The sequence below is a fragment of the Podarcis tiliguerta genome (assembly GCF_965153285.1).
Source record: "Podarcis tiliguerta genome assembly, chromosome: 10".
NCBI lineage: Eukaryota > Metazoa > Chordata > Lepidosauria > Squamata > Lacertidae > Podarcis > Podarcis tiliguerta.
In genome coordinates this window covers 34,425,538-34,451,292 of record NC_139543.1, presented here as the reverse complement: position 1 = coordinate 34,451,292, position 25,755 = coordinate 34,425,538, and the positions used below count along the sequence as shown (strand labels likewise).

At 38.5% G+C, this 25,755-nt stretch overlaps 1 protein-coding gene across 7 annotated transcripts in view; it reads left to right on the top strand.

Annotated features, from left to right (window-relative positions):
* PPP1R12A (protein phosphatase 1 regulatory subunit 12A) overlaps positions 1-25,755 on the top strand; it is a 90,261-nt gene that overhangs the window by 42,165 nt on the left and 22,341 nt on the right. For 4 of the 7 annotated variants that reach the window (XM_083400947.1, XM_083400949.1, XM_083400948.1 and 1 more), the window contains exons 4-13: positions 6,476-6,635; positions 7,164-7,308; positions 10,031-10,105; positions 11,622-11,710; positions 12,319-12,476; positions 14,885-15,003; positions 19,897-20,109; positions 21,056-21,273; positions 22,108-22,275; positions 22,682-22,855. In XM_083400947.1, the coding sequence (XP_083257073.1) occupies positions 6,476-6,635; positions 7,164-7,308; positions 10,031-10,105; positions 11,622-11,710; positions 12,319-12,476; positions 14,885-15,003; positions 19,897-20,109; positions 21,056-21,273; positions 22,108-22,275; positions 22,682-22,855 (1,519 nt within the window). The remainder of the gene's footprint in view (positions 1-6,475; positions 6,636-7,163; positions 7,309-10,030; positions 10,106-11,621; positions 11,711-12,318; positions 12,477-14,884; positions 15,004-19,896; positions 20,110-21,055; positions 21,274-22,107; positions 22,276-22,681; positions 22,856-25,755) is intronic. The other 3 variants (XM_083400950.1, XM_083400952.1, XM_083400951.1) reach the window with 2 other exon arrangements.

The following is a 25,755-nucleotide window of genomic DNA, read 5'->3' as shown; positions in this document are numbered from 1 at the left end:
ATGTGACTGGACTTAACCGTCCATGAGTCTTTTACCTTTACCTTACCTAATTTGTAGTCTTAGTGATTGCTTTAAGGATGAAGACAATTCAGATCTTAAAGAGAACAGAATTAATTAATTATAGTTCATTTTTAAAAATAGGCATCATAATGTTATCAGCCACTTGCCTATACAATATTTTGGCTATGGTTGTATAAAATCTTAATGTCAGAGTGAATCTTGTGACTTGAATTCTAAGATAAGTTGACTTAACGAAGTTAATGGAATTAAAATTCCCACCCAAATGGTTCAGCACCCCTCTCTGGAGAGGCTTTGGTGGGGAGGTGCAGTTGGCTGCATAGGTGAAGAGACAGTAAGCTTTCCTGGCATAAACTTAATTGTTTTAGCCTATCCTAGGAGTCAAACCTATATATTTAATTATTTTTTCAGTGGAATAAGGTGATCAAATATTAGGTAATCTTTAGTTCTGATCTTTTCACCCTTGAAGATAATATTACTACTCAAATCTTTATTGCTAGTCAGCTGTTGGTAGCTTCTGAATAATTATTATGAGTAGAACTATGTCCTTCTGATTTGAAAGTGGGAGAATTGACATGACATGTTTTGATAAATCATTCAGGTCTGTGTTGAGAAGACACATAGATAATTGAGCAGAGAGCTTCTAGTGCCAATCTAGAAGAGCAGGTTTAAGAATTCTATGCATGCTCTCTGGACCACCAAGGGAGGCAAAATGAAGTCTTCTGTAATCAAGACAGGGATGGGAAGTGAGGTACACCTTTAGATTTCTATAGTTGGTTCAGATGTTTGTGTTTGTACACATTTTGCTTTTATAACGCTGCTGGTCAGCAAGTGTGCAAGAGTTAATAAATGGATGTCCCTGCACTTTTGTTTATGAGTTCTGGGCTGAGACTGTGCTTCAGGTTGTAATATGTAATATGCCCTATGTTTAATATATGCACTGTTAAATCCAGGGAATTTAAGTAACAGAGTACAGTGGTACCACGGTTCTCAGACGTAATCTGTTCTGGAAGACCATTTGACTTCCGAAACGTTTGAAAACCAAGGTGCAAAGAGCTGGCTGCAAGTTCAGTGTAGAAAATTGAAAAACAAGCAACAGAAGCTGTTCAACTTCCGAGGCATGTTCAAAAATGGAAGCATTTATTTCCAGGTTTTCGATATTCAGCTTCTGAAATGTTTGGCTTCCGAGGCGCTCAAAAACCAAGGTACCTCTGTACATGCATGTGGCATTAGCAATAGCACATATAGCATTTACTGTTGAAGCTATTAAAAGCATCTTACACAATAAATAGTTGCTGATTGTTCTTGGGGAAATAACTGCCAGATCCCTTCTCCCAGTGACCTGCCTTAATATGTGCATCTGTTTTAAGTGAAACATTTTGATTCACTGTGGGTGGGTTTTTCTGCAGACTATCTACAAATATCAAGTTCATTAAGATTAAACATCATTGTAAAAGTAGAAAGAAAGAAAAGGGTTCCTAGTGGGTCCCTTTTTCTATAAGAGCATTGAATATGTATCTAAATATAAATAGTATAGCAATACAGTGGTACCTTGGGTTACATACGCTTCAGGTTATATACGCTTCAGGTTACAGACTCCGCTAACCCAGAAATAGTACCTCGAGTTAAGAACTTTGCTTCAGGATGAGAACAGAAATTCTTGGAGGTTGGTCACTTATTATGCCATTTCTGCAGATAACCATATAATAAAATAAACAAACAAAAATAAGATCTCTGAAATGCAAAGATGAGGACCTTTTAAAGGAAATGTCAGCACTTATATGATCATAGATATAAAATAGAATTAGTAGGCTTGTGGGATGCATTTAAACTATTAATAGGCTATTAATACTAAGCACTGCAGGACCTCAATGGGGTCTTTAGAGACAGAATTGTGTTAGTGTTGTTTGGACCTCAAAATAGCCAGATGAAAGGTTTTACTGTAGCTATGGTTGCCCATAAAACGTGTTAAAAGATCGAGAATGCTGTGGTACATTGAGCATGAGTTAGTTCATTGGAATGAACTTTTGTAGGCAACAGCCATCTTGGTTATATTCATGAAGCAGAATGAAAAGGCAATATGTATATATGCACATAGCCTGAAAACCAAGTTTTAAAAATCCTCTTTGGGCAATATACATAGAAGCCGTGTTGGAGTGTAGGGTCCAAAAGAAAGAAAGAAAGAAAGAAAGAAAGAAAGAAAGAAAGAAAGAAAAGGGCCATGCACAAGTAATAGGATGTGTGCCAGAATAGCCACAGGTACAGCTTTGCATGTAATTGTATTTCAGTCGTAGAAGAGGTTTAACTTGTTTCATTTGTGTCAGCAACACAGCCATGCACAAGGCATCATTTGCTTTGCTTCTGTACCTGTGCTTCTTGCTGCAAGCTGCTCCCATTGGAAGAGAGTAAATCTCTTCAGTAGGAAAGATACAGGAAATGCTTCACATTCCTTTCTTCTGATTGCTTAGCAACAGTGATTTAACTGAGTAATTGCCATTGGCAACAGCAGCATCTGCCCTAATAAGCCTTGGAGCCTTGCCTCCATATTTGCTATATATGTGTGTGTATATATATATATATATATATATATATGGTATAGAATCATAGAACTGTAGAGTTGGAAGGGACCCTGAGGATCATCTAGTCCAACCCCCTGCAATACAGGAATATGCAGCTGGTCCATACAGGGGTTGAACCTGCAACCTTGGTGTTATCAGCACCATGGTTGTGGTGCTCATCTCGCTTTATTGGCTGAGGGAGTCGGCATACAGCTTCCAGGTCATGTGGCCAGCATGACTAAGCCGCTTCTGGCGAACCAGAGCAGCGCACGAAAACACCGTTTACTTTCCCGCTAGAGCGGTACCTATTTATCTACTTGAACTTCGTGCTTTCGAACTGCTAGGTTGGCAGGAGCAGGGACCGAACAACGGGAGCTCACCCTGTAGCGGGGATTCGAATCGCCAACCTTCTTCACCCAACGATTACTTTTAGGTGTAGTTCAGAGATTTTTGAGCTAGTTCATTCCAAGCACTGGATGTGGTCACTACTAGTTGGCTGGTAATGAAGCTATCTGAGTGACAAGAGTCTGTCAAAAACAGTAGCGAGTACAGCAACTCTGCATCGTTTTGTGTGTGTGCATGTGCGCTTGCATACAGACGGTTGTGTTGATATGGGACAGAATGTTAATGACAACATACTGGAATTTCCCCTGTGTGTTGGAATCTTTGGATGAAGTCACCCAGCCACTTTATATGGATGTCTAAAAGGATGCAGTGGTGGCAGCAATGATGAGGTTGAGCAGAAGTTCCACAATGCTGCCTTCTGGAATTGACTTTACAAATAGAAGCAATGCCTCCTAGTCACAGAGTCTATCCAGAAAGATTCCTTGGTTGATGGTATCAAAAGCTGCCAAAAGATCGAAGAGAATGATCAAAGCCCCATTTGTGTCTCTTGACAGAGGTCATGCATCAGGGAAATTTAAGTGCCAAATCCAGACCTGAAACAGGATTGAAATGAATCTAGATAATATGTTTCAAGCAAGGGAGATTAACATTAGACAACCGCCACTTGCTTGAGCATCTTGACCCCCAAAGTGATATGACTGGGTTATTACAGTCTTCTGGATCTGGAGAGGATTTTTAAAGGACTGACTGCATAGCTTAGGTTTGCCATATGTCTGGAATTTCCCGGACATGTCTGGGATTTAACTGCTGAAAATAGCATCCGGGGGGGAATTTAGGAAAATAGGCAAAATGTCCAGGATTTTGAGGTTGACTGCCTAAAGAAAGCTCAACAATTCCTCCCCAAAAGCTCACCAACTTCTGTGTCCTAAATTTTACTTCTAGAAATAGTAACCGTAGCATAGCTGACTTACTGACTTGCCATTGGTCAGTATCTAAACTCTTTCTTCTTTCCATCTTTAAGTATTAAAGATTGATTATGCTAGGTTGGTAAGTGCCCAGAGCTTGTGACACAGCAATACTTGTTGGCAGGCTAACAAATGCTGAGAATTAGAATTTTGAAATGTTTTAAAATGCATGCTGAGCAATATATTTTAGAATTAAGCTAAAACGTTTCAGCTGATTAACTAGTAAAGGTAGCTAATTAGCCCCCCCCCCCGACCAATCTTTATGTAAAATGATTTTGTAGTGTACCTGGAAGAGAGCAAATAACATTTTTTTATGGAATAAACTGAACACTGAGCTAGAGATGCAATATTGCCATCTGTGGACCATTCTTAGAATGTACTTTGTACCTTAAACTTGTATTCTTAAACAGTGCTAAATATTAAAATAAATGTGAGATTCTCAATGCACAATGGATATATGAATTTTTGGAGTTACTTATTAACTTATGCCAATTTACATGCATAAATTGATTGGGGGATGTGGCTTGAAAACAATAGTAACAATAACAATAATCATTGTATTGCATTTATTATTTGCTTTTTTAATATAAAAAGTGACCTGAAGCAACTTACAAAATAATATAAACATTAAAACTATGTATAAAACCAAAACCAACATACATGACAAAGCTAGATAATAAAGAGGCCAGAAATACACACAGTACTTTCCAAATTAAGGGCTGAAAGCCTGGTTTTAAATAAATCTTTATTTCCTGACACCTAAAAATAGATAATGATATTGCCAGGTGTGCCTCCCTGCAGAACATTGGGGGGGGGGCACCAATGAAAAGGGGGCAAATGGAAAAAGGCCCTGGATGACAAATGCAAACCCCAGTTTAGTTCTTGTGGGAAAAGACAGTCCTTGAGGTATTGTGTGCCTTTGCTGCCTTTCTCTACCCACTTTTCCTTTGTATTCCTTTGTGTCTTATGTCTTTTGCCTGTTTAAACTGGCATGGCCATGCTTTTTTCACTACATGGAAGGGTTGAACATTAGATAATTTTAAATATGAATGAATCTATAATACATTTCGCCCTCCCATTTAACCTGAGCTGGACATGGGAGGTTTTCCTGCAGGTCAAGGAACTACCGTATTTTTCGCTCTATAAGACGCACCAGACCACAAGACGCACCTAGTTTTTGGAGGAAGAAAACAAGAAAAAAAATATTCTGAATCTCAGAAGCCAGAACAGATCGCTGCGCAGTGAAAGCAGCAATCCCTTTTGCTTTTCTGGCTTCCGGGATAGCTGCGCAGCCTGCATTTGCTCCATAAGACGCACACACATTTCCCCTTACTTTTTAGGAGGGAAAAAGTGAGTCTTATAGAGCAAAAAATACGGTAATTCCTATTCCAGGGGTGGGGGAGACCCCCTAAAGTAGGCCACCAGAACTGTTATATTATGATTTAGTTTCACAGGCAGTGCATTCAGAGTTGCTGCCTAGCCATGGAAACTAGGTCGATAGCTGTATCTTCTGGAAATGAAGAGTATGGAAATAAGGAATTCCCAGGTCCTAATCTAAACATGTTTTTTTACCTGTTTCTCCCGCCAATATCATACTCATCTAGACTACCTTTTATGACCTTTGTGTCTCTGACCTGCAGTTTTGCTTTGCTTTTATGCTGGATGTCTTGGCTCAACCAGTTTGCTGGACACTATCCAACCAATCTATGTCTTCTTTTTCTCATGAGATGCCCTGACTCTTCTGGGGCAATGCCACCTCCAGCAGTGTATGGCACAGACAGGCATTGCCTCTACTTTCCTCTCTTCCACACCACATACATCCCAGGAATACTACAAAATCATTGGGTGGCTCAACTTGGGTACCTTTTGTAGATCCATGCTAGCTTTCTGCTATATTAAAATGTATGCTGATGCATGGCTACTGGTCCTGTTTCCACACTGAACTTTGAGCCCATGATTCTGCCAAGGCATTATCTATTCTATGTTTTATGAAAAGTAATACAATAGGGATGCGGGTGGCGCTGTGGGTAAAACCTCAGCGCCTAGGACTTGCCGATTGCATGGTCGGCGGTTCGAATCCCCGCGGCGGGGTGAGCTCCCGTCGTTCGGTCCCAGCTCCTGCCCACCTAGCAGTTCGAAAGCACCCTTAAGTGCAAGTAGATAAATAGGTACCGCTTTATAGCGGGAAGGTAAACGGCGTTTGTGTGTGCTGCTCTGGTGCCGGTTCGCCAGAGCAGCTTCATCACACTGGCCACATGACCCGGAAGTGTCTGCGGACAGCGCTGGCTCCCGGCCTCTAGAGTGAGATGAGCGCACAACCCTAGAGTCTGTCAAGACTGGCCCGTACGGGCAGGGGTACCTTTACCTTTACCTTTTTAATACAATATTGAAATGGTTCAGTGGGTTAAGGAATACCATTGCCATTCCTCATTTCTCTTTCCCTCCAATGTGGAGCAGAGGTGGCTGATTATTGCAGTCAGCTTCCATAATGCTGGGCGAGGCTCCTATGATATCTTTTGTCAGTGTTTATGTCATTTGAATAAGAATTTATGTACATATTTTAAAATGAAAATATTTCTTTCCATTCAGGGGTTGATATAGAGGCAGCTCGCAAAGAAGAGGAACGAATAATGCTTAGAGATGCAAGACAGTGGCTTAACAGTGGTCATATAAATGATGTTCGGCATGCAAAATCTGGTGGCACAGCACTCCATGTAGCTGCTGCTAAGGGGTATACAGAAGTATTAAAGTGAGTTAATTTCTAATACAGATTCACACTTTGTAGTTGCAAATTTCTGTAGTTTAGACTATTCCGCAGATCCTTGGTTTACATGTTAAAATTGTGACTTTTTAAAGTCTTTCTGTGTACAACCTTTTTAGTCAATATGGTAGTCCATGTGAGAAAATACAGTGGTACCTTAGTTCTCTAGCTTAATCTGTTCTGGGAGGACTCCCAAAACTGTTCAAAAACCAAGGTACGGCGTCCAATTGGCTGCAGGAGCTTCTTGCACTCAAGCAGAAGCCATAGAAGCGTTTGGCTTCCCAAAAATGTTTGCAAACTTACCTCCAGGTTTGCGGCGTTCGAGAGCTGATTTGTTCAACAACAAAGCTGTTTGGGAACCAAGGTACCAGTGTAATACAGTTTCTTTGCTCATTAAACCCTTCACATGGTTCAATGCTCTGAAAATGCCAGCAAATCCTTCAGTTTTTTAAAATTTTATAGCACTTTATTTCAGTTGTTTTGCTGTCTTTAATTTAATTTATCAAATTTATTCAGGCTTTTAATACAGGCTGGCTATGATGTAAATATTAAAGATTATGATGGCTGGACACCACTTCATGCGGCTGCTCATTGGGGTAAAGAAGAAGCATGTCGAATACTAGTGGAAAACTTGTGCGATATGGAGACTGTCAACAAAGTGGTAGGACTTTTGCATAATCTTTGTCAAAATGTGTTGTTATTGATCTATTGATTAAAAGTAGGTTATGAATTCTGTATTTGCTATTGCTACTTAGCTGTACATCTTAGAAACAAGTGAAACTAATTTATAATGATCCTAGCTGTCTAAAAAGAAAATGATGGTTTGAAATTTGAACTATTTTTAGTTGTTATATAAAATATATTTGGAATTTCACCAAGGGATTACCTTAATGTGACCATTGGCAGTTCAGATGTGCATCTGAGCTGCAGTGAGATCATTTAAAAATACTTTATAAAGAATAACAAAATAAAAAATCACTTTATTAGTGTGCTATTGTTTGAAGTACTTGTTTAAATCATGATTTAGCTATAATTATAAAGCAGTTTGTACAGAATTTGAGTTATTGGGTATTAGAATCATTGCATTTACTGTTAAAGCCATAATGTGCAAAAACAGTTCTCAATCACCCCTCCACAGATCTTAAAGCTGAGGATGGGAGACATTGGGAGACACACTTGTGACCCAAGCTGTATAAGGCTTTGTGTGATGCAGCTCTTAATGTCCTTACATAATTGCTGACTGTATTGTGTATCAGTGTGAGAATACAGTATGGCTGAAGTCATTCTTTATCATGGCCAGATGTTTTCCGTATCTTAGTTAGCTTGTAAATAAAAATCCTAGCGTGTCTCCAAATTTAGTAGCTTGCCTCTTCAGGTGATCTAATATATTCCGCTTGGAAGGACAGGCCTGGGTGATTGCAACCAATTTTAATCCTTAATAAAATGCAAGAAATCAGTTCATTTAAGTACAGTTAACTAAACACACGCATTTTTACTTCGTTAAGGGGAACATACTGTTCAGGAAACAACTGCATAACTCCAGAAAGTCCTTTTTGTATCTTGAGTAGTTCTAATTTTAAAATACAAAAGGACACATCTTTCCCCAATGATTTTTATGTTAAAATGTGTTAAAGCAAATGTAGGAGATTGCACAAGGAAGAACATAAGGACTGAATGGCTAAAGTAAAAGATCTGTTGGCTGAAGGTTTCAAGTGGAGCTAGATTTTTGAATGAATTCTGGTGGCATGTCTTGTCTTGTTTTCATTCTTATAAGCACCATCTGGTTTCTTCTGCCTTTTGTTGAAGCTTCCCCAGCCCCTTGCCAAATCTCATATCTTGTTTTCCCACCCTATGGGCCTGTTTGGAAACAAGTATTTCTGAACTGCTACTCCAGCCAAATTTACAGAGAAGAGCTGTATCTTAAACTTTTTATGAAGATTTATTTTGAAAAGCATTACACTTGATTACAAAGTTTGCAATAAGCTTAGACACTCATATCACAGTGCTGTCATATTCAGGGGAGAGAAAGGGTGGCATTTAAGTTTTGAGGAGATTTATCTGTCTATGAGCAGTCTTGACATTATTCAACTAGTAGATTTTGTTAATGGAAGTGTTTTACATCTCTAAAGGCTGGGACTCAAAGAAGCTTCTAAGGTTTGCTAAAGAGTTGCAAATCTAATTATTTTCCTGTGAACTCATGATTTGTGAGCTATATCATAAAACTGCCCTCACCCCTTGGGACACCAAGATTTTACCAATCCCCCTTGCTATTGCAATCCTTGGCATGTCCCTTCTATTATAAAATAGTTGCAAATCTTCAAGAACAGCTTTTTTGGGGGGGGGGGGATCAGCTGAGGAATTGGCAAAAATCGCTTGTCTTGTCCTTGTGTGAGTGGAAGTCTTTCTGCAGAGGCAATGCCACCATTGGATAAAACCAATCAACCATAAGCATTATGTATGAAGTAAGGCATTGAGTTGAAAGATGAGTGACAAGCTACAACAGAACATTGCTAGAGGTGTGGCATAAGAAAATTGTGTGCAAATCTGGCAGACTTCCTAGTAAGTTGCACTGTATTAGAGTATAATGTGATGTATAAAGGAGAAAACGAGAAAAATAACTTTCTTCCCAAGAAGGTTAAATAAATATGGGATAGGCAAAGAAAGTGTATTCCACTCTCGTTAACTCAGTGAGAACTATTTCCAACATACAACTTTCTATTTAAAATCTCTATCTTAAACGTATATCTAAATTCAAAGTTGCTCACTGTAACCTTTTCTCTTAAGGCTCTCACACATAAGAGAAACAAGCAGTAGCCAAAAAAACTCTTAACATGTTTGGCTTATTCCTTTACTCATTTGGAGAATTCTTTATAACTCAGTGTCTGGACATGAACAAAGTGTTTTAAGTAACTCATTTCCCCTTCTTTAACTTCCTGAATGTCTACAGGAATTTAAATAGAAATTATATTTTCTGAATCATCAGGAGTGACAGTCTACTTTATACTGGACTAATGTGGAGCTGTTACTTCCTGTGACTTGGAAACTATTGTCCAATTCACAGTCATTTGCAGGACAAACACAAAAGGAACAATTTTGACACATGCCAATAGAATGATCACCTTGAAACTGACTGTATTTGTGGCCCTTTGATTGAAACAGTCCCCATGGTTCCCATTATTTAGTAACTGTAGAAGAAGGGAATTGCTATGTAGTGCGATGGTCTACTTTAGACTGATTGTCTAAATAATAAGTCAGTCTTCACATTAAACTCTTCTCCCTTCATGCCCATTCTTTGTGTTGGGCTTAGCTTGGGGGCATACTCCCTCCCTGTATGTCAAGTTAATGGTACCATAATTTAATTTTGTTGCTTATTTCTCCTGCAGGGTCAGACAGCATTTGATGTAGCAGATGAAGACATTTTAGGATATTTAGAAGAACTTCAAAAGAAACAAAATATGGTGAGCTCTTTCAGTACTGTGAGAACAAACTAATCAGATCATTGGTTTGTCTAGCCTGGTATTGTCTACTCGTGACTACCAGAGTCTTAAGCTGGGGATATTTAATGGAAGATACCAAGATTGAATTTGGGATTATCTGCATGCAAAGCATTGTGCTCTACCACTAAGCCTATTCTTTATTTTATGTTCAGTTCATAAGTGTCTTGTTTCAGCCAAAGGCCATAATCTTTATTTTATGTGTATTTCACTTTATGGAATAGGTGCTTGGTATTTTTTTAAAACATGAATAGTGCACTGATGTTCTTTCCCATTACACCTCTCCCACACTATGCAGAGAGTTAGGTAGTAACCAGAACAGTGAGCGTGAGGATTCTCATACTAAAATTCTACAATTACTTTACATCAGAAGGGAAGCACTGCTGGAGCTGTTAATGAGCAGCTATAAAATTCCCTCTGAATAAGAAGGTTAAGTGATGGTTCTGCATGCGTAGCAATAACTGTTCCCCTCCCAGGGACTTAAAGTTTGAATGGGAAGCAGCAGTGACTGTGACATAATTTTGCTCCTGCATGTGCTACCATTCATGGAAGTGCAGATGAGTAGTTCTGAACGTCCTGTTGGTGGCCTTTTTTAAAAATAGTTGGCATATGTTCAGTGGTTGAGTCCATGTTTTATCAGAAGTATGAATGAACTGAGGATGTTCCTTTGTAAACCTGGACACAGTCAATTTCTGTGTCCTTGTGCTAATTTAATTTTTATGATGAAGAGAACACAGTAAATGAGAAATCTTACTGAAAAAGAAATTTATGCAGTATATCTAGCCTTACACTGTATCAAGTGATGTGGTTACTTTGTAATTGCAGATTTTGCTTCTGATCCTTTAATTCAGAAATGTTCAAAGATTGAAACACATTGGCCACATTTGTATATCACATGAGTCGTAGTTTAAAGAGTCCCGTCCCCCCCCCCCCCCGTTACTGAGAGGACAATTTAGGCAGCTTCTACTTCGGGCTTTAATTATCCATTTTTTAAATTATGTCATCTGGTTGCGCAAATTGTGCTTTAACATTTACTTCAGTCATTTTCAAGAAAGCCATTTTCATTTCTGAGCCCGGCTTGTTTAAACTAACAATAATTAGAATTAATCTGAGTACAGAGTGCGGGAAACATGGCAAATGGCCAGGAAAGAAAACTGAAAGTAACAGCTTCCAAAGTCATCTTCCCCAGCCATGTGTAATGTGGAGGGGGAGCCAAAGGTTAACTGCAGCTATAGTTTAGTGTGATGTGCAAATACAGCTGTTATTATTAATCGTCTTTAAAACGTGTTAGCAATGTTGAAATGTTAAAGGAGTTTATTACATAGCTATTTAATATTTGTCACTTAACATTTGTCCTGAGATCTTAATCTTGTAAATGTTTTTTTTTTTAATGTTATACTGCTTCAGGTGACTTCAAATGTTTTTGTGTTTGCATCAGCGCTTGTAGAAATCTAATTGAATCTTTTCATATCTCTTAAAGCTTCATAGTGAAAAAAAGGAGAAGAAATCACCCCTTATTGAATCTACAGCAAACATGGACAATAATCAATCTCAAAAACCGTTTAAAAAGTAAGTAGATTAGTTAAAATAAACTGTGTAGGGGGAATGTTGAAGACGGTTACATGTTTACTTGGAGAAGGTATAGGTAACTGATCTTACACTTATTTTACTGATCACAGCTTTGCATGGATAGGCGGGGAAATAAATAGAGCAGAGGAAACCCACCCTCCATTTATTTAATCCCCCCCCCACACACACCTGATCACAGGCTTACCTGGCTTTGGGAAGGCAGTACAAGAGCTGTAGCAGGGTCCTAGAGCCCTCCCGCCTCCTTCCCAAAGCTGGACAAGTGCTTACTGGGCTTTGAGGAGGCAGCAGGAGGCAGAGCCTCATACCGCCTTCTCGAAGCCAGATAGACAGCCCTCCATCTTGCAGTGAGGGTGTGTGTCCTGCGGATTCTTGTCTTTATTCATTTTTGCATATATACATGGAGCCCCGGAACTGAACCCTCATGTAAGAGGCAAGTTACCTGTACTGAAGAAACATAGGAAGGAGTGGAGTTTTTATAATAACACTGAGTCCATATCTGTGCTCCTGTCACAGCCCACCCTGGTATCTTTTTTTCTGAAGCCAATAATGCAATAAATATTTCATGCTTCAAAACAATGTTGTTCCAGTAAAGAGACTTTGATCATTGAGCAAGATAAGAATGCATCAAACATTGAGTCTCTAGAGCAAGAAAAAGCTGATGAAGAGGAAGAAGGAAAGAAAGATGAGTCCAGTTGCTCTAGTGAAGAAGATGAGGAAGAAGACTCCGAATCTGAAGCAGAAACAGGTATTATAGAACAACAATTTTGCTTTACAATTGCTTTTAAATTGAGTTTAGTTTAATTCACCATTGGATTCCTTCCTCATTACTTCATGCTACTTCAAGTTTGGAGGTCATTTAGGGACAAGTATAAAATTCATTAATGTGCAAACCACGAGATACGTCATTTTAAACAAAATTAACTATCTTTATGTCACTTGATTGTCCAGAAACCTTAACGTGGTAATACAGTAACTAGAAACTGTACAGAGCAAACTCACACATAGTACATCTATTAGAATTCATATATAACAAATCTATATCTTAGCTGGAAAATGTCAAGAATGTGCTAATTAGCTGTGAAAAACTGTCAGATTCTGCATCAGAAAGCTAACTAGCACTATGACAATTCAATTTCAGCCATGCAGATGTCTAGAAACTCCCCTGTTCCTTGCCTTTTCCTCATACTCATGGTTTTGTTAAACACATTTTAAGGTTAATTTTAAAATAGTGAATCAAAAGGGATCTATTTATCTCACTTAAATAACAGCTATAAGCTGGAGGAGCACAATTTAATATATATATATGCATGTCTTCCACTAGCAGCTTAAAAGTTTCAGACTCATCACTTCAGCATTTCTTGAGTTATATGACTCTCATTACTCTGTTTTCTTTGTTGCTACTATGCAGTCTTGTGCCAGGAAAATATGACTGTGACACAAGAATTAATTTATGTAAACTTAGAGGTTTTTAAATATCAACAAGGCTTTCATCATACTTTATTTGGCATGCTAGAGAACTTAGGCTTTTCCCTGGAGCTGAATCTCTGTGTTCCAAATTTGTACCTTCTCCTTTCCCTCTTACTCATTTAAAGGTGGATTCACAATAAAATGTTTTGGAACCTGGAATATTCTAGGTAGAGTAGAGCCTGCTCTGCTGTATATTTTGTGTAGTGTGAATTTAAATTTAATATTTAAATGAAATGAGCTTTGAGTGATTTGAGAAATAAACATTGGACTGTTAAAAGGGCTTAAATTTCCCTTGTTCAAGTGGAGAAATACTAAAAAGCAAACACACCACTGCATTTTCTTGGGAAGCTGTTATTAAAGTACAGTTTTTTAAACACAGCTCTGTATTTTTAAACAGACACTGGGGAAGTTCCAGCCCCTCTCCACATCCATTCCCTTCCATGTGCCAAGTGTGTATTTTTTTTAATGGAAAGATGGGGTGAAAATATTTTTAATAAAACAGAAGGAGGAAGGCTCCTAAATGGTCAACACCCACCAGCCCTGGTAGTCTTGCTTCTACTGCATGCAATGTTAGGCTTGTGAGGATGTGCACAAGGTGTCAGACGGTATTGTCCCCATAATTTGTAAGCATTTTTATTGCAGGAGATTTTCTGTATTTTAAAATGTTTTTATAAAACTATTTTCATTGTGGTATATATTTAGTACTGCCTTAATGAAATTGTATCCAGGTTCAGAGATGATGGGGAATCATGGGTCTCAGTTCTTGTATATTTCATGTGATTTTTTTATTCTCATAGCCTTACAATTTTGTCTATAGCCATAATGACTAGAAACATTTTTAAAACTAAAATAGCTGGGAATTTTTTGTTTCAAGTCCATGCTTCTCAGTGCTCTTCTATGGAGCTACTGTTCTCATAGCAGGAAAACACTGATTTATTTATTTATTTTTGGGTAGTGTTCCACAACAAATGTACAGTGGTACCTCAGGTTACATACGCTTCAGGTTACATACTCCGCTAACCCAGAAATATTACCTCGGGTTAATAACTTTGCTTCAGGATGAGAACAGAAATCGTGTTGTGGCAGCAGCGGGAGGCTCCATCAGCTAAAGTGGTGCTTCAGGTTAAGAACAGTTTCAGGTTAAGAACGGACCTCGGGAATGAATTAAGTACTTAACCCAAGGTACCATTGTAGTTAGATGCATAGCCTGATCATCTTCTCCAACTACTAGTGCTCTTTAAGTATACTTTCAAATAGTTTGGAACAAAACCTGAAGTTACTTGGTGTATCTTCTGGGCAGTAAATAAATAAAATACAATAAAACAATTCATACTCTTCTATAATGTAGCAGGAATACGGTACTGAGACACTTATTCCGTAGTGGAGCAAACCCCTTACTTACTTTGTGGGATACCAGGGCCAGTGGTGTGGGCTGCTCCTCGTCATGTGATTGAAGGCAGGAGCAAAGAATTGTGAGAGGCAGGCACGTTCCCCTCAGTTTTTCAGACTCACCAAGCAGCAAAATGGCCAGCGGGAGCACCTGAAAGAAAATGAACATACCTGTCTACCCCCCCCCCCCGTGCCTGCAAACTTTATTGTGCAGAATGGGCCTCTGTAATGTAAAAAGTATTAGTTATCTTTAAATGGATTTTGAATTACTTTATCCTCTAAATGATTTATTTACAGACAAGAACAAACCTACAACAAATAATTCAAATACCACCAACGTGCAAGCTGCTCCTATAGCTGTGACAACACCATCAGTTACTACTGGTCAAGTGACACCAACATCCCCCATTAAGAAGGTAAAACAGTTTGTTTCGGTTGTTTAGTTAAGAGTAAAGTGTACACATTATATCATTAACTCTTTGCACTATTAGATGCCTTGATTGATCAACTGTTGCATAGGAAGCTGCCTTACATCGAGTCAGATCATTGACCCAACTAGCTCAGTATTGCCTACACTGACTGACGCTGGCTCTCAAGGTTTCAGATATTATGCCAAATAAGATTAGAGGTTTGTATCCAGTGGTGTTGCTGAAGGCATTTTGACCAGAGGAAGCTTTCCTCAGCGGATGGGAGGGGAGGTCATTTTTGCCAATTCCAATTCCCCCTCCATCTTTCCCCCAAATTGGCTTCAGACGGTTGGGTAGGAACAGCATAGAAGGTGACGGGAATTGGCAAAATTGCATCATTCTCTTTGTGTGAAAGCCTCCAATCAAAGAGGGGGCCTATTGGATACAATCCATGCAATGTTCATTTGAAATGGGAGCAAGTTGTAACTCCAGATTCCAGGCTCAGATTTGATGTTCAAGAGTTCCCTGAAGAAGAGGGCTTTTTTTTAATGCATTGGGCTTAATAAAAACATCCTATATATTTTTTGTACACCTTTTTTTGCTTGAGACTGGGGCCTTACCACCTTAGTTTACTGTAGTCTACATATAGCCGTTCATGAAGTTGGTGTGTGTGTGTGTTCAAACGAATGTGGTTTTCATCCTTTTGGCTTCGTCAGGAAGGTTGTTTAAAATGTAGACGGCAAACTTCATGTAGAATAAACAGAGTTGGTCACTTTTAATTACTTTGTTAGCTTTCATAGAGATGATGTCAATTCTGCAAAAATTCTTAGTTTGCTTCATTTGAGGAACAGTCAGTAAATGCCTGTGCTTGTTGTGTTATCCCAAGAGAAAGATCTAGTTTTAATACTTGTTGCCTGAGTATTTTTTTTACACACCTGTGATTTTGAGCTCTCTTTAAGACCTGCAATGCTTTCCTCCTAAGATGCACCTTCAGGTCAACTACTAGATATGAGTTAATGCCCCCCCCCCAAGCCTCAAATTGATATTTTCAGGTAAATTGCAAATAAGAATTTGAGACATCATTTTAAAAATTCATTCTTATTAATTTATTATTCACCTTCCATATATGTCTCAAGATGCTGTAGAGAATGCAATATATGCAGCTAAAACAATTTTAAACAGTATTAAAAAGGAATTAAAGGGGGGGGCACCAAATAGATACCCGTGGCAGAGACCTGTTCATCCAGCTGAGAAGGCTTGTTGGAACAAAAACATCTGATTGTTTCCAGAAAGTACAGATAGTGAGCGCCTGTCGTATCTCGACAAGAATGCTGTTGCACAGAACAAGGACAGCCACACTTAAAACCCTGCTCTGAGTTACTGTTGAGTGGGTTTCTGAGATTTCTGTGTCTTGCAGGAGAAGTTCTCCCTGCAGTGACCTGCCAGGTATGTAAGGAATAAGGGAGTCTTTCAAGGAACAAATTCACACAATAGATATTTTTATGGAACACCTTGTAGAGTATCTTTCTACAGAAAGGTGTGCATAGATGATAAAAAAACAAAACATATCAAAAAGCCCTGAAGGTATATCTTCCAAAAGAGCCTTGTAATTTAGTACTCAACCAGTTGCTTTCATTAAAGAAATACTGCAGCTTTGTACATGCAGCCACCTTTTTAACACAGAGGAGACTGTATGTTTCTTTCCCTGCTGTTTTTTCTTGATTGGACAAATACCTAGGAGAATCCCACATTGATTGTGTGAGAAGGTGGCGGCAGCAGCGTGGAGCTGGTGGGATGAGGTGTCGTGATATGGATGAGTGTTGGTGCTGTAACAACTGTTTGCAATATTGTTGTGAAATACCAATTCTGAAACAGTGACAGCAGTGTAGAACTGGCAGGGAAGAGGAGGCATGGCCTGAGTGACTTGTGAGGCTGTAACAGGCAGTTACAAGTTGATATGAAATACCAACTCTCTTAAGGTGAACGTGGGAAAGAATGAATCACCACCATATATGTGATTAGAGGAATGCTAGCACAGTTCAATATAACAAGTAATATTCTTACAGAAGCCAAGATTCTCATTGGCCTAAATTGATAGATTTTCCTGTATTTTCATTTTAAATGTGAAAAAATTATGTTTTTATTTCAACTATGGAATTGTAGTCAGTCCTGTCTGAGGGAAAGTCCACTTATAAAATGGGTCTTTCACCCGTCTCCTCATACTACAGTTTCTGGAACCCCTCAAAAATCTAGTTGTTTGGGGGACCCTCAGGAAAACAACTTGGATGTGGACTGCAGTAGGAAAGAGGACTTGGCCAGAATCAGATGAAGGTAGCTTATACAAGTAACTTCCTACTTGGCAACCTGCCTCTACCTGATTTTGGGCAGCTTCCACTTTCTACCACGACCCTTTCTGAAAATCTTGTGACCATCTGGAGAGGCTTTTCATGAGTAGCAAAGTCCCACTGTAAGAGCAGATTTCTACTCATAAAAAACTGAGTATAGCCCATTGGTGTTATATATATTTATCTAATCTACTACCTACCTACCTACCTAATGTACATGTGTACATTCTCATAAATGACCACAAATACTTATCTAGCCTGCCACTAGAAAGTCCTTTTCCTCAGTCCCCTAATCTGTGTCTGGCTGAGATTTTTGAGAAAGAAAGCCTGTAAGAAAATGTATAAACCATTGTGAGGTTACTCATGTACTGCACAGCTGATTCTGCTCTCGCCCTGTATTAAAGTAATCATGTAAAGGAGTAACAAAGAAAGAAGTCATGGAACAGAGGTGTGTCCGCCCGTTTAAGCACAAGTACTAATTTTCATGCTTTTTAAATTACAAGCATAGATAAGAGTTCTGGTGACTAAAGTATGGGTGCAAAAGAAACATACTGCCTATTTTTCCATCTATTTCCTTTCTTCATTTTCCTTCTGCTTCTCCATTCCAGTGCATATGCTTTTACCCCTCTCTTCCTTTCCAATCTCCATGCTGCTTTCTTTCACAAGAGAAAAAATACATAGGGCTAGAGCTGTATCCCTCTTGAATTTCCTGCTTCCCTGTTCAAAGGTCAAAGATAGGACCTCCTCTGAATTTTGCACATCTCTGTTCATATATGGCTATAATTCTGTGAATATGTGCTGAAAAAAGCTGACTGCTTTTACTGCAGTTCTATAAAAAGTAAATAGGGATTAAAACATGTAGACTTTTAAATTAAAGGCCAACATGTTTTTTTGTTCAATCTTTATATCTCTTTTATATGTCTTGTCCCAATTGGCTTTAGTATGACTTTCTTCCTGCTATCATGCCTGTGGTGGACTCTGTAGATCCTGCATCATGGAGGCAGGGCTTACGTAAAACTGGCATTATTCTTGTTCCCAGTAAAGGTGAAAAGTCTCTGGTGAGGGCTCTGTGTGTGGTTTCCCCCTCCAGATTGCAAAATAACAAGTGTTAATTCAAATATTGGCACTGTAGCTGCATGATTTTAAATGGTGTGTCTCTTTTGCATCGCATTGTTAATTTGTAGTTTATAGTGTAATGTTTACAAAGCTAACCTTTGAAAAGTTGATTTACCAAGTGTTTGGAATTTATTAACTTGCCCAGGAAATTGTGTGAGGTCTTGCTTCCTTTTCCACATACATACAATATACATCTATAGGGAATTTCATTTTGAAATATACCATGAAGCATGGAATTCTGGAATTAAAAATACTGAGGTTGAGAATGTGTCTTTCTTCTGTGACCTCTGTATAGTCCCACTTTCTGCTGTGAGCAAACATAGGCCACCATGTAGAAATTCTTAGGCTTTGACAGAAGTCATTTGCTTGTACCTATTACCTTGGCAGCCATGTTTGCCCTCATCTACATGATCCGAGGTCTTTAACTGCCACAAAATATTGCAGCTAGCAAGCCTTGCATTGTGTTACCTTGGATGACTTGGCAGGTTCTGTTTATCTTTCTCCCAGTGCCCCCCTTCCCCTGCTATCTTATTTAACAGTTTAAATTAAATGACTTTTGGTGATACGGCAGGTTTTAAGAAGTGTATACCTTGTAGTAAAGATAATTCCTTCCCTTACCTCTATTTTGAGGAAGGCCACAATCTGGGCACCAGCAGATTTAGTCAAGGATTCATGAAGGAGGCTTACTGGAACTTAGGTTTTGGGTCAGAGCACATTTCTGCAAGGAATATTAGTGACTGAACAGAACACAGTGGTAAGCAGCAAGGTTCAGGGTGGATTTCTGTAGCAGCTGTGCGAAATCAAAGTTCATGTTGCTCTAAACCATGTTTCACAATGGACAACCATTGTGTTAGAGTACAAAGCTAAGTAAAAAGAGAGCTGTTCAGATGAATGGCTAGCATTCTTCCCCAATACCTAAACACACCAAAAGTGACTTTGCATCTGGGGCAGTGTTGGAATTCAATAAGAAGGGAGTGAAGCAATGCCAAGGCCCATTACTGCTTTCCCTGAGTCTGGAGTCCATGGTGGATGAATCTGTTAGACAATGTTGCTTACTTGCTTGTCAAATGTGGGACTTCACAAAGATCACAAAGGAGATAACAGGGTTGCTTGCCTGTAATCCCTGTTCTCCAAGTGTCCTCTGTGCAGTTGCACATCCTACCCTCCTTCTCTAGCGTAGAAACTCAACTTGTCTTAAAAATTATTTGTGGTTTGCTACCAGTGGTGATCTCATGTGAACTGCGGAGAAATACATTAGTCCCATGGTTCATGCTCACAAGGGCAAATATGTCAGCGAGAAGGGCACAGATGTACTCCATTCCTGTCAAAGTTGTGGAATTACTCATTTTGTGGCCTGTGTATGTACACTTCCAAATGTTTGACTGCACAGAGGACACTTGGAAGAACAAGACTTACAGAAAAGCAACCCTGTGTTTTACAGTTCCCAACTTCAACTAAGGTTTCTCCCAAAGAAGAAGAGAGAAAAGATGAGTCTCCTGCTTCATGGAGACTAGGTCTTCGAAAGACTGGCAGTTATGGGGCACTGGCAGAGATTACAGCTAGCAAAGAAACTCAGAAAGAAAAGGATTCGACAGGAGTTATGCGATCAGCTTCAAGCCCTAGATTGTCCTCTTCATTAGACAACAAAGACAAGGTAACATTTTTTCCAGAACACACGACGTAATTAAATTATGGATGGTGATGGTTTTTTTATTTTTAAAAAAAGAAAGACCAGTGTCTGAAGATGAATTCCTTACCAAATTCTGACTTCCACATATCATGGAATAAAGTTTCTACTCCTAAAAGCTGTGAAGACAAATCATGAACTTATGTGCCTAGTTCCTGGTGAAGTCTTAAGAGGCACTAGTAGTTGGTATGTGGTGTACCATGAAAAATTTCCATTCATCAAAGACAGGGGTCCAGTGATCTTTGTATGTCTTTCTGCATTTTTCATCTAGTTCCTTGGGCAAAGTTTCCGGGGAGAAAGGATGTGCTTTCAAGAATGGTGTCACATTTTTTCCATCCTTCAAATAGGAGATGCTTCCTAATGTGTGGTTACTCTGTGTACAAGGTTTAACTTCTTTCTTTCTTTCTTTCTTTCTTTCTTTCTTTCTTTCTTTCTTTCTTTCTTTGTAGTAGATCACTTTCAGTGTAGTTCAGTGATGGGAAGGCCAGACTTTCCAGACAACTTGTGTAGGAAGCATAATTCTGTACAATTATCAGTCATGTGTGTTAGGCTCTGTGTAATTTAGTTCAGGTTTGACAACTAAGTATTTGTTTTCTCAAATGCCAAAGTTTCTATTTGACATTGTTTACAGTAAAATATGTAAAGCGTAAGTGGCAACCTCCCTTTAGAACATTTATTGCTAGATGCTTATTTTTACACATGAACTAGAACCTCTAGAAACAGTGTGCCTGTTTTAACACTTTTTCATTATTTGGCCCATAAATTGATGGGAGCAAGTTGTGTGTGTGTGTATGTATATATATATGTATGCAATTAAAATTGGGGTCATGTTGGCTACACATGCAGTTGACCTTTCAAAAATCGTAATCGTAAGTCAAACTTGTAAACTTTGTAAAAAAAATGTCTCTTGCAGGATAAAGATACAAAAGGAACTAGGCTTGCATATGTTGCTCCTACAATTCCAAGACGGCTGGCCAGTACATCTGACATTGAAGAGAAAGAAAACAGGGATACGTCAGCCAGTTTAATACGTGGTAGTGGTTCTTACACAAGAAGAAAATGGGAAGAAGATGCAAAGAAAAATATCTCAAATGAAGGATCTTCACCACTAAACACAACCTATCAAAGAAGGTAAATAGTTTTGTTTTGTAGATGTTAAAAGTATAAAGAATTCCAGGTATTTTTATAGAACTGCATGGTGGTACATAATGAATTTTATACTGTCTGCATTTTCAAATAGTAATATAAAGGACAGCAATATTCATGTTCTTAAAAGAAGGTTAGGTGTAGTTGCTTTATGTATTATACATTAGCTATTTATCTGAAAATGGCGAGAGCTGTTTTATTATTATACCTTCATTGAATAAACACTACAAAGCCATCAGCTGAAAGAGGAAATCAGTGTTTGAGGAAATATGGTTCTGGTGCTTTCCAATCCCAAATGGATGAGGACTGCTAGTCACAGCTTCTTCAGTTATTTGCTTCCGTAAAAGTTGCACTTTCAGTTCTTATAACAGCTTCCTTGTTGCCTCTTAATGCTAAACTGTTCATGAAGCAACTGTGGCAGCATCCTTGCCCTTCAATGATGGTCATACTCGGTGTGAGTAAGTGATGTCTAAGACTCACTTTGGCTCGTATATTTTAGTTGATGATACTTTTAATCAGCAATTAGATTTTCTGTATGTAAGTGATGGGCTGTAATAGCAACAACATTAAGTGTGCCATAAGACTGCAAGCAGATATATTGGTATGATGTTAAAATTGGGTATACAACCTTAGTAGTCTTTTTATGGATATGAGAGGGAAATTAGAGTTCTTGTAATTATTCTTACCTTTTTTACAAATATCTGGAGCTATTCAGTAGATGGAAATTGAGGGCCCATCAAACTGGTAGAAGAATGGGTGGTGATTTATAACTTAATAAATACACAGTGCTTATTTTTGTAAATTCAAATGACTTTTCAGTGGTTCCTTTGGTAGAAGACAAGATGACTTGATTAGTTCTAGTATTCCAAGTATTACGTCAGTATCAACAGTTACCTCCCCCGCTGGTCTTCAGAAAAGCCTGCTTTCCAGCACAAGCACTGCTACAAAGGTTACAACGGGTTCAGCAACAGCAGGCATACAAAGCAGGTGGGACCATCAATGTCGTTTGTGTTATGTCCACTGTGTGCTTTATGTATGTGCATGCATTTTTGTGTAGAAGGTACTGGGCTCTGGATTTTTTTCATTTTTGCTGTTACCTGTGGTCAGTATGTAATCTGGCTCAAAATGAAGCTTGCATTATAAAGCAATAGCTATGCATGTCTGTAAACAGGTAAAAAATAAAATATAGGAATGGGGTGAAAATACAGTCAAAGCTTTACTTTTAGTAAAGCTCCCCAGGAGCTATGTAGATACTTCTGTAGCAAAACCAGTCTCAAATTTGTATTTTAAAAAAGAAAAAATCCATCCCTTTGTATCACACTGTTTTAGTAAAGTGCTTTCATTGTTTAGCTGTTTCCTTTTCTCTTTTTGTGTTGTTGCTATGATGCTATAGTACCTCAAATCGTTTATGGGCTGATGATAGTACTGAGAGAGACAAAGACAATGTTCCTACGGCAGTGACCGTTCCTGTTGCACCATCAGTTGTAAATACTGCGACTACCACAGCCTTGACTACAACTACTTCTGGCACTGTGTCCTCAACTTCAGAGGTCAGGGAGAGACGCAGGTGTGTAAAAGTTCTGAGAATGATACTTCATTTGTGCTATGATTCATTAGTGTGAGGTGAACAAATGCCTACTCACAAAAGATGCATTAATTGTAAATTCGTTGATATTTTGCCCACATGTAATATATGTGATGGGAAACACGTAGACAATCCTCAGCTTCCATCATCATCATCATCATCATCATCATCATCACCATCAATTTATTATTTATACCCCACCCATCTGGCTGGGTTTCCCCAGCCACTCTGGGCGGCTTCCAGCAAAATATCAAAAATACAATAAAACAGGGAATACAATTTAAAAAATGGGAAGCCATTTTAGATCTTCCCTGTTCACCTAGTTCCCATGGTTCTATGCCACTTTTTTAAAAAAAACAACAACAACTAAGGTAGAGAGTGGTATGCTTGTTCAGTGTCTCCACATTTACAGCAGTTCTTTATGTGTAGACAATTGAGAAAAGTTTTTCAGTTTCTTGAATTGTGAGAATAATTTATCAGCTTTTTAGATGGGAAGAACTGTTTCCAAACATATAAGATTCTGGTCAATATGGAAACACCATATGTATTTAAACCTTGATAAACATAAATGCAACAAGTTGTCCATGTCAGTGTCCGAGAGCACCTTTTCTTCTACATTTTTGTTTTTATGTTTTCTGGTTTTTCCTGTGGAAATGTGTCGTTTGGGCCCCAAATCCCTTTTGTCATCTTTCTTCCCAAGTGACTTTATGTGTTAAGGAAAATGCTATGGTTTGAACTTGCTGTGCATTTCCCCTCTCAGAAATAAGAAAAAGCTTTTTTTAAAAAATAAAAAAGGCAAAAAGGCTGCTGTAATGCCTGTAAAGACATGTCTGTAGATGTATCAGGTACTGTAGATATAGAAAGTGGCACACAATATCTCTTTAGGAAGTGGCCTTCGATACAGAGAGCCAAGTATTCTATTTTGAGGAATGGTCAAAGCAGCCCAGAGTGTCATATTAGGGACCATTTGACCTTGCCAAACAAACAAACCTGCCTGTCGACTGACCTCACAAAATATTCTAGGGAGGGAGAGAAGAGGATGTATATTTTGGTGGGAAGAAGAGACACCAAAATTTAGAATAAACCTAGGCATTTTCAAAGTATATATACACAAACCAGATTATCTTCCTGTTTCATTCATCTGAAGATGTAGGTTGTTATTCTGAAAGCCCATACCCTTTAACCTATTATGTTTTTAAGGTGTGGCAATGTTCTTAGTTTGTTTTGGCATAAATGCACACAAACATGAATGCTCTGAGACTGCATTCTTAGTTCCTTTTAAAGATCAGTTTAATGTGGAAGACAAATCAAGTATTGCCACAATGCATATTGTATGCTTTGAAGAAGGATCGTGTCTGGAAATAATAGGAATAAAGTTGGCAAACCAGGCAACTTTATTCATTAAAAGTTGCATAATATATCTAGGATTAAATGCAAGGTGTATGTAATGACTAAATTTTATTACAATAAGTGTGTGGTTTTTTTAAAAAAAATAAATATTATAGTTAAAAAGCCTGAGAGGAGCTGAAAAAGCAAGGAAGTTCAAAATTCAGGCATTCAGTTTGTTTCTTCACTCTCACCAGTGTGTCAAGGTTTTGCATGTGTGTTGCACAGGATGAAATAACACATTTAGATTTCTGTTGATGGTCTAAATTACCTTGATTTTTAAAATGTGTTGTCCAGAAGGTGCCTACCTCCTCTTTGAATTCTGTGGTTTTACGTATGAAGATGTAATAACAATCATCTGTTCCTTAGCAGGTCTTGAGATTAGGTAAATACAACCTCAAATGAACAACAACACATGATATTGTGCCATGTCATTATTTATTTAACAGAAATAAAGCCAAAATGGAATAGCCATGTGTGAAAAACTAACCATGGTGGTTCTACAAGCTATTGAATCGTAAGGTGTACTTAGTTTTCCATACATGGCTAAACATGGCGCTGTGCATTATGGCCAAACATCTCCACTTTGGTCTCATCCGTCCAAAAGACATTGTTCCAGAAGTCTAGTGGTTTGTTCAGGTGCAACTTTGCAAACCAAAGCCATGTTGCCATGTTCTTTTTAGAGAGACGAGGCTTTCTCCTGGAAACCCTTCCAAACAAACCATGCTTGTTCAGTCTTTTTCTAATTATATTGTCATGAACTTTTAACATTTAACATGCTAACTGAGGCCTGTAGAGCCTGAGATGTAACTCTTGGGGTTTTTGCAATTTCTCTGAGCATTGCGCTATCTGACCTTTCGGTGAATTTGCTGGGACGTCCACTCCTGAAATGATTGGAAACTGTATTGAATGTTTTCCACTTTTGAAAATCTTTCTCACTGTAGAATGATGGGCTTAACATTGGTTGGAGATGGCCTTGGAACCCTTCACAGTTTCATGGGCAGCAGCACTTGCTTCTCATAGAGCGTGGTGTCATATTTCCTCCTTGGCACTGTGTTAAAATACATCTGAATACTCCAGACCAACAAACTGCCCAAACCCCAGCTTTTATAGAGGTGGACACACTTGCTGATGTTCAAATAAGCAAGGGCATTTGATTAGCAGCCCCTGTCTGCTACTTGGCCTCTTCATTGCTATGGCAGCAATGTACTTCATTTTTCCACACATGATTTCTCCATCTTTATTTCTGTTAAATAAATCATGACAGGTTGTAATAGGTCATGAATTGTTGTTCATACGAGGTTGTATTTACCTAATTTTAAGGCCTGGTAAAGAACAAATGGTTGCTGTTACGTCACGAAATGTAAAACCACAGAATTCAAGGAGAGTGCACTTTCTTTTCCCCATGACTGTACATAGTGGCAGTTATTACATGGTCCCAAAGTAGTTCAATTTATTCATTCAGAGTTCAGTGTTTGATTATGTGAGTTTGTTGG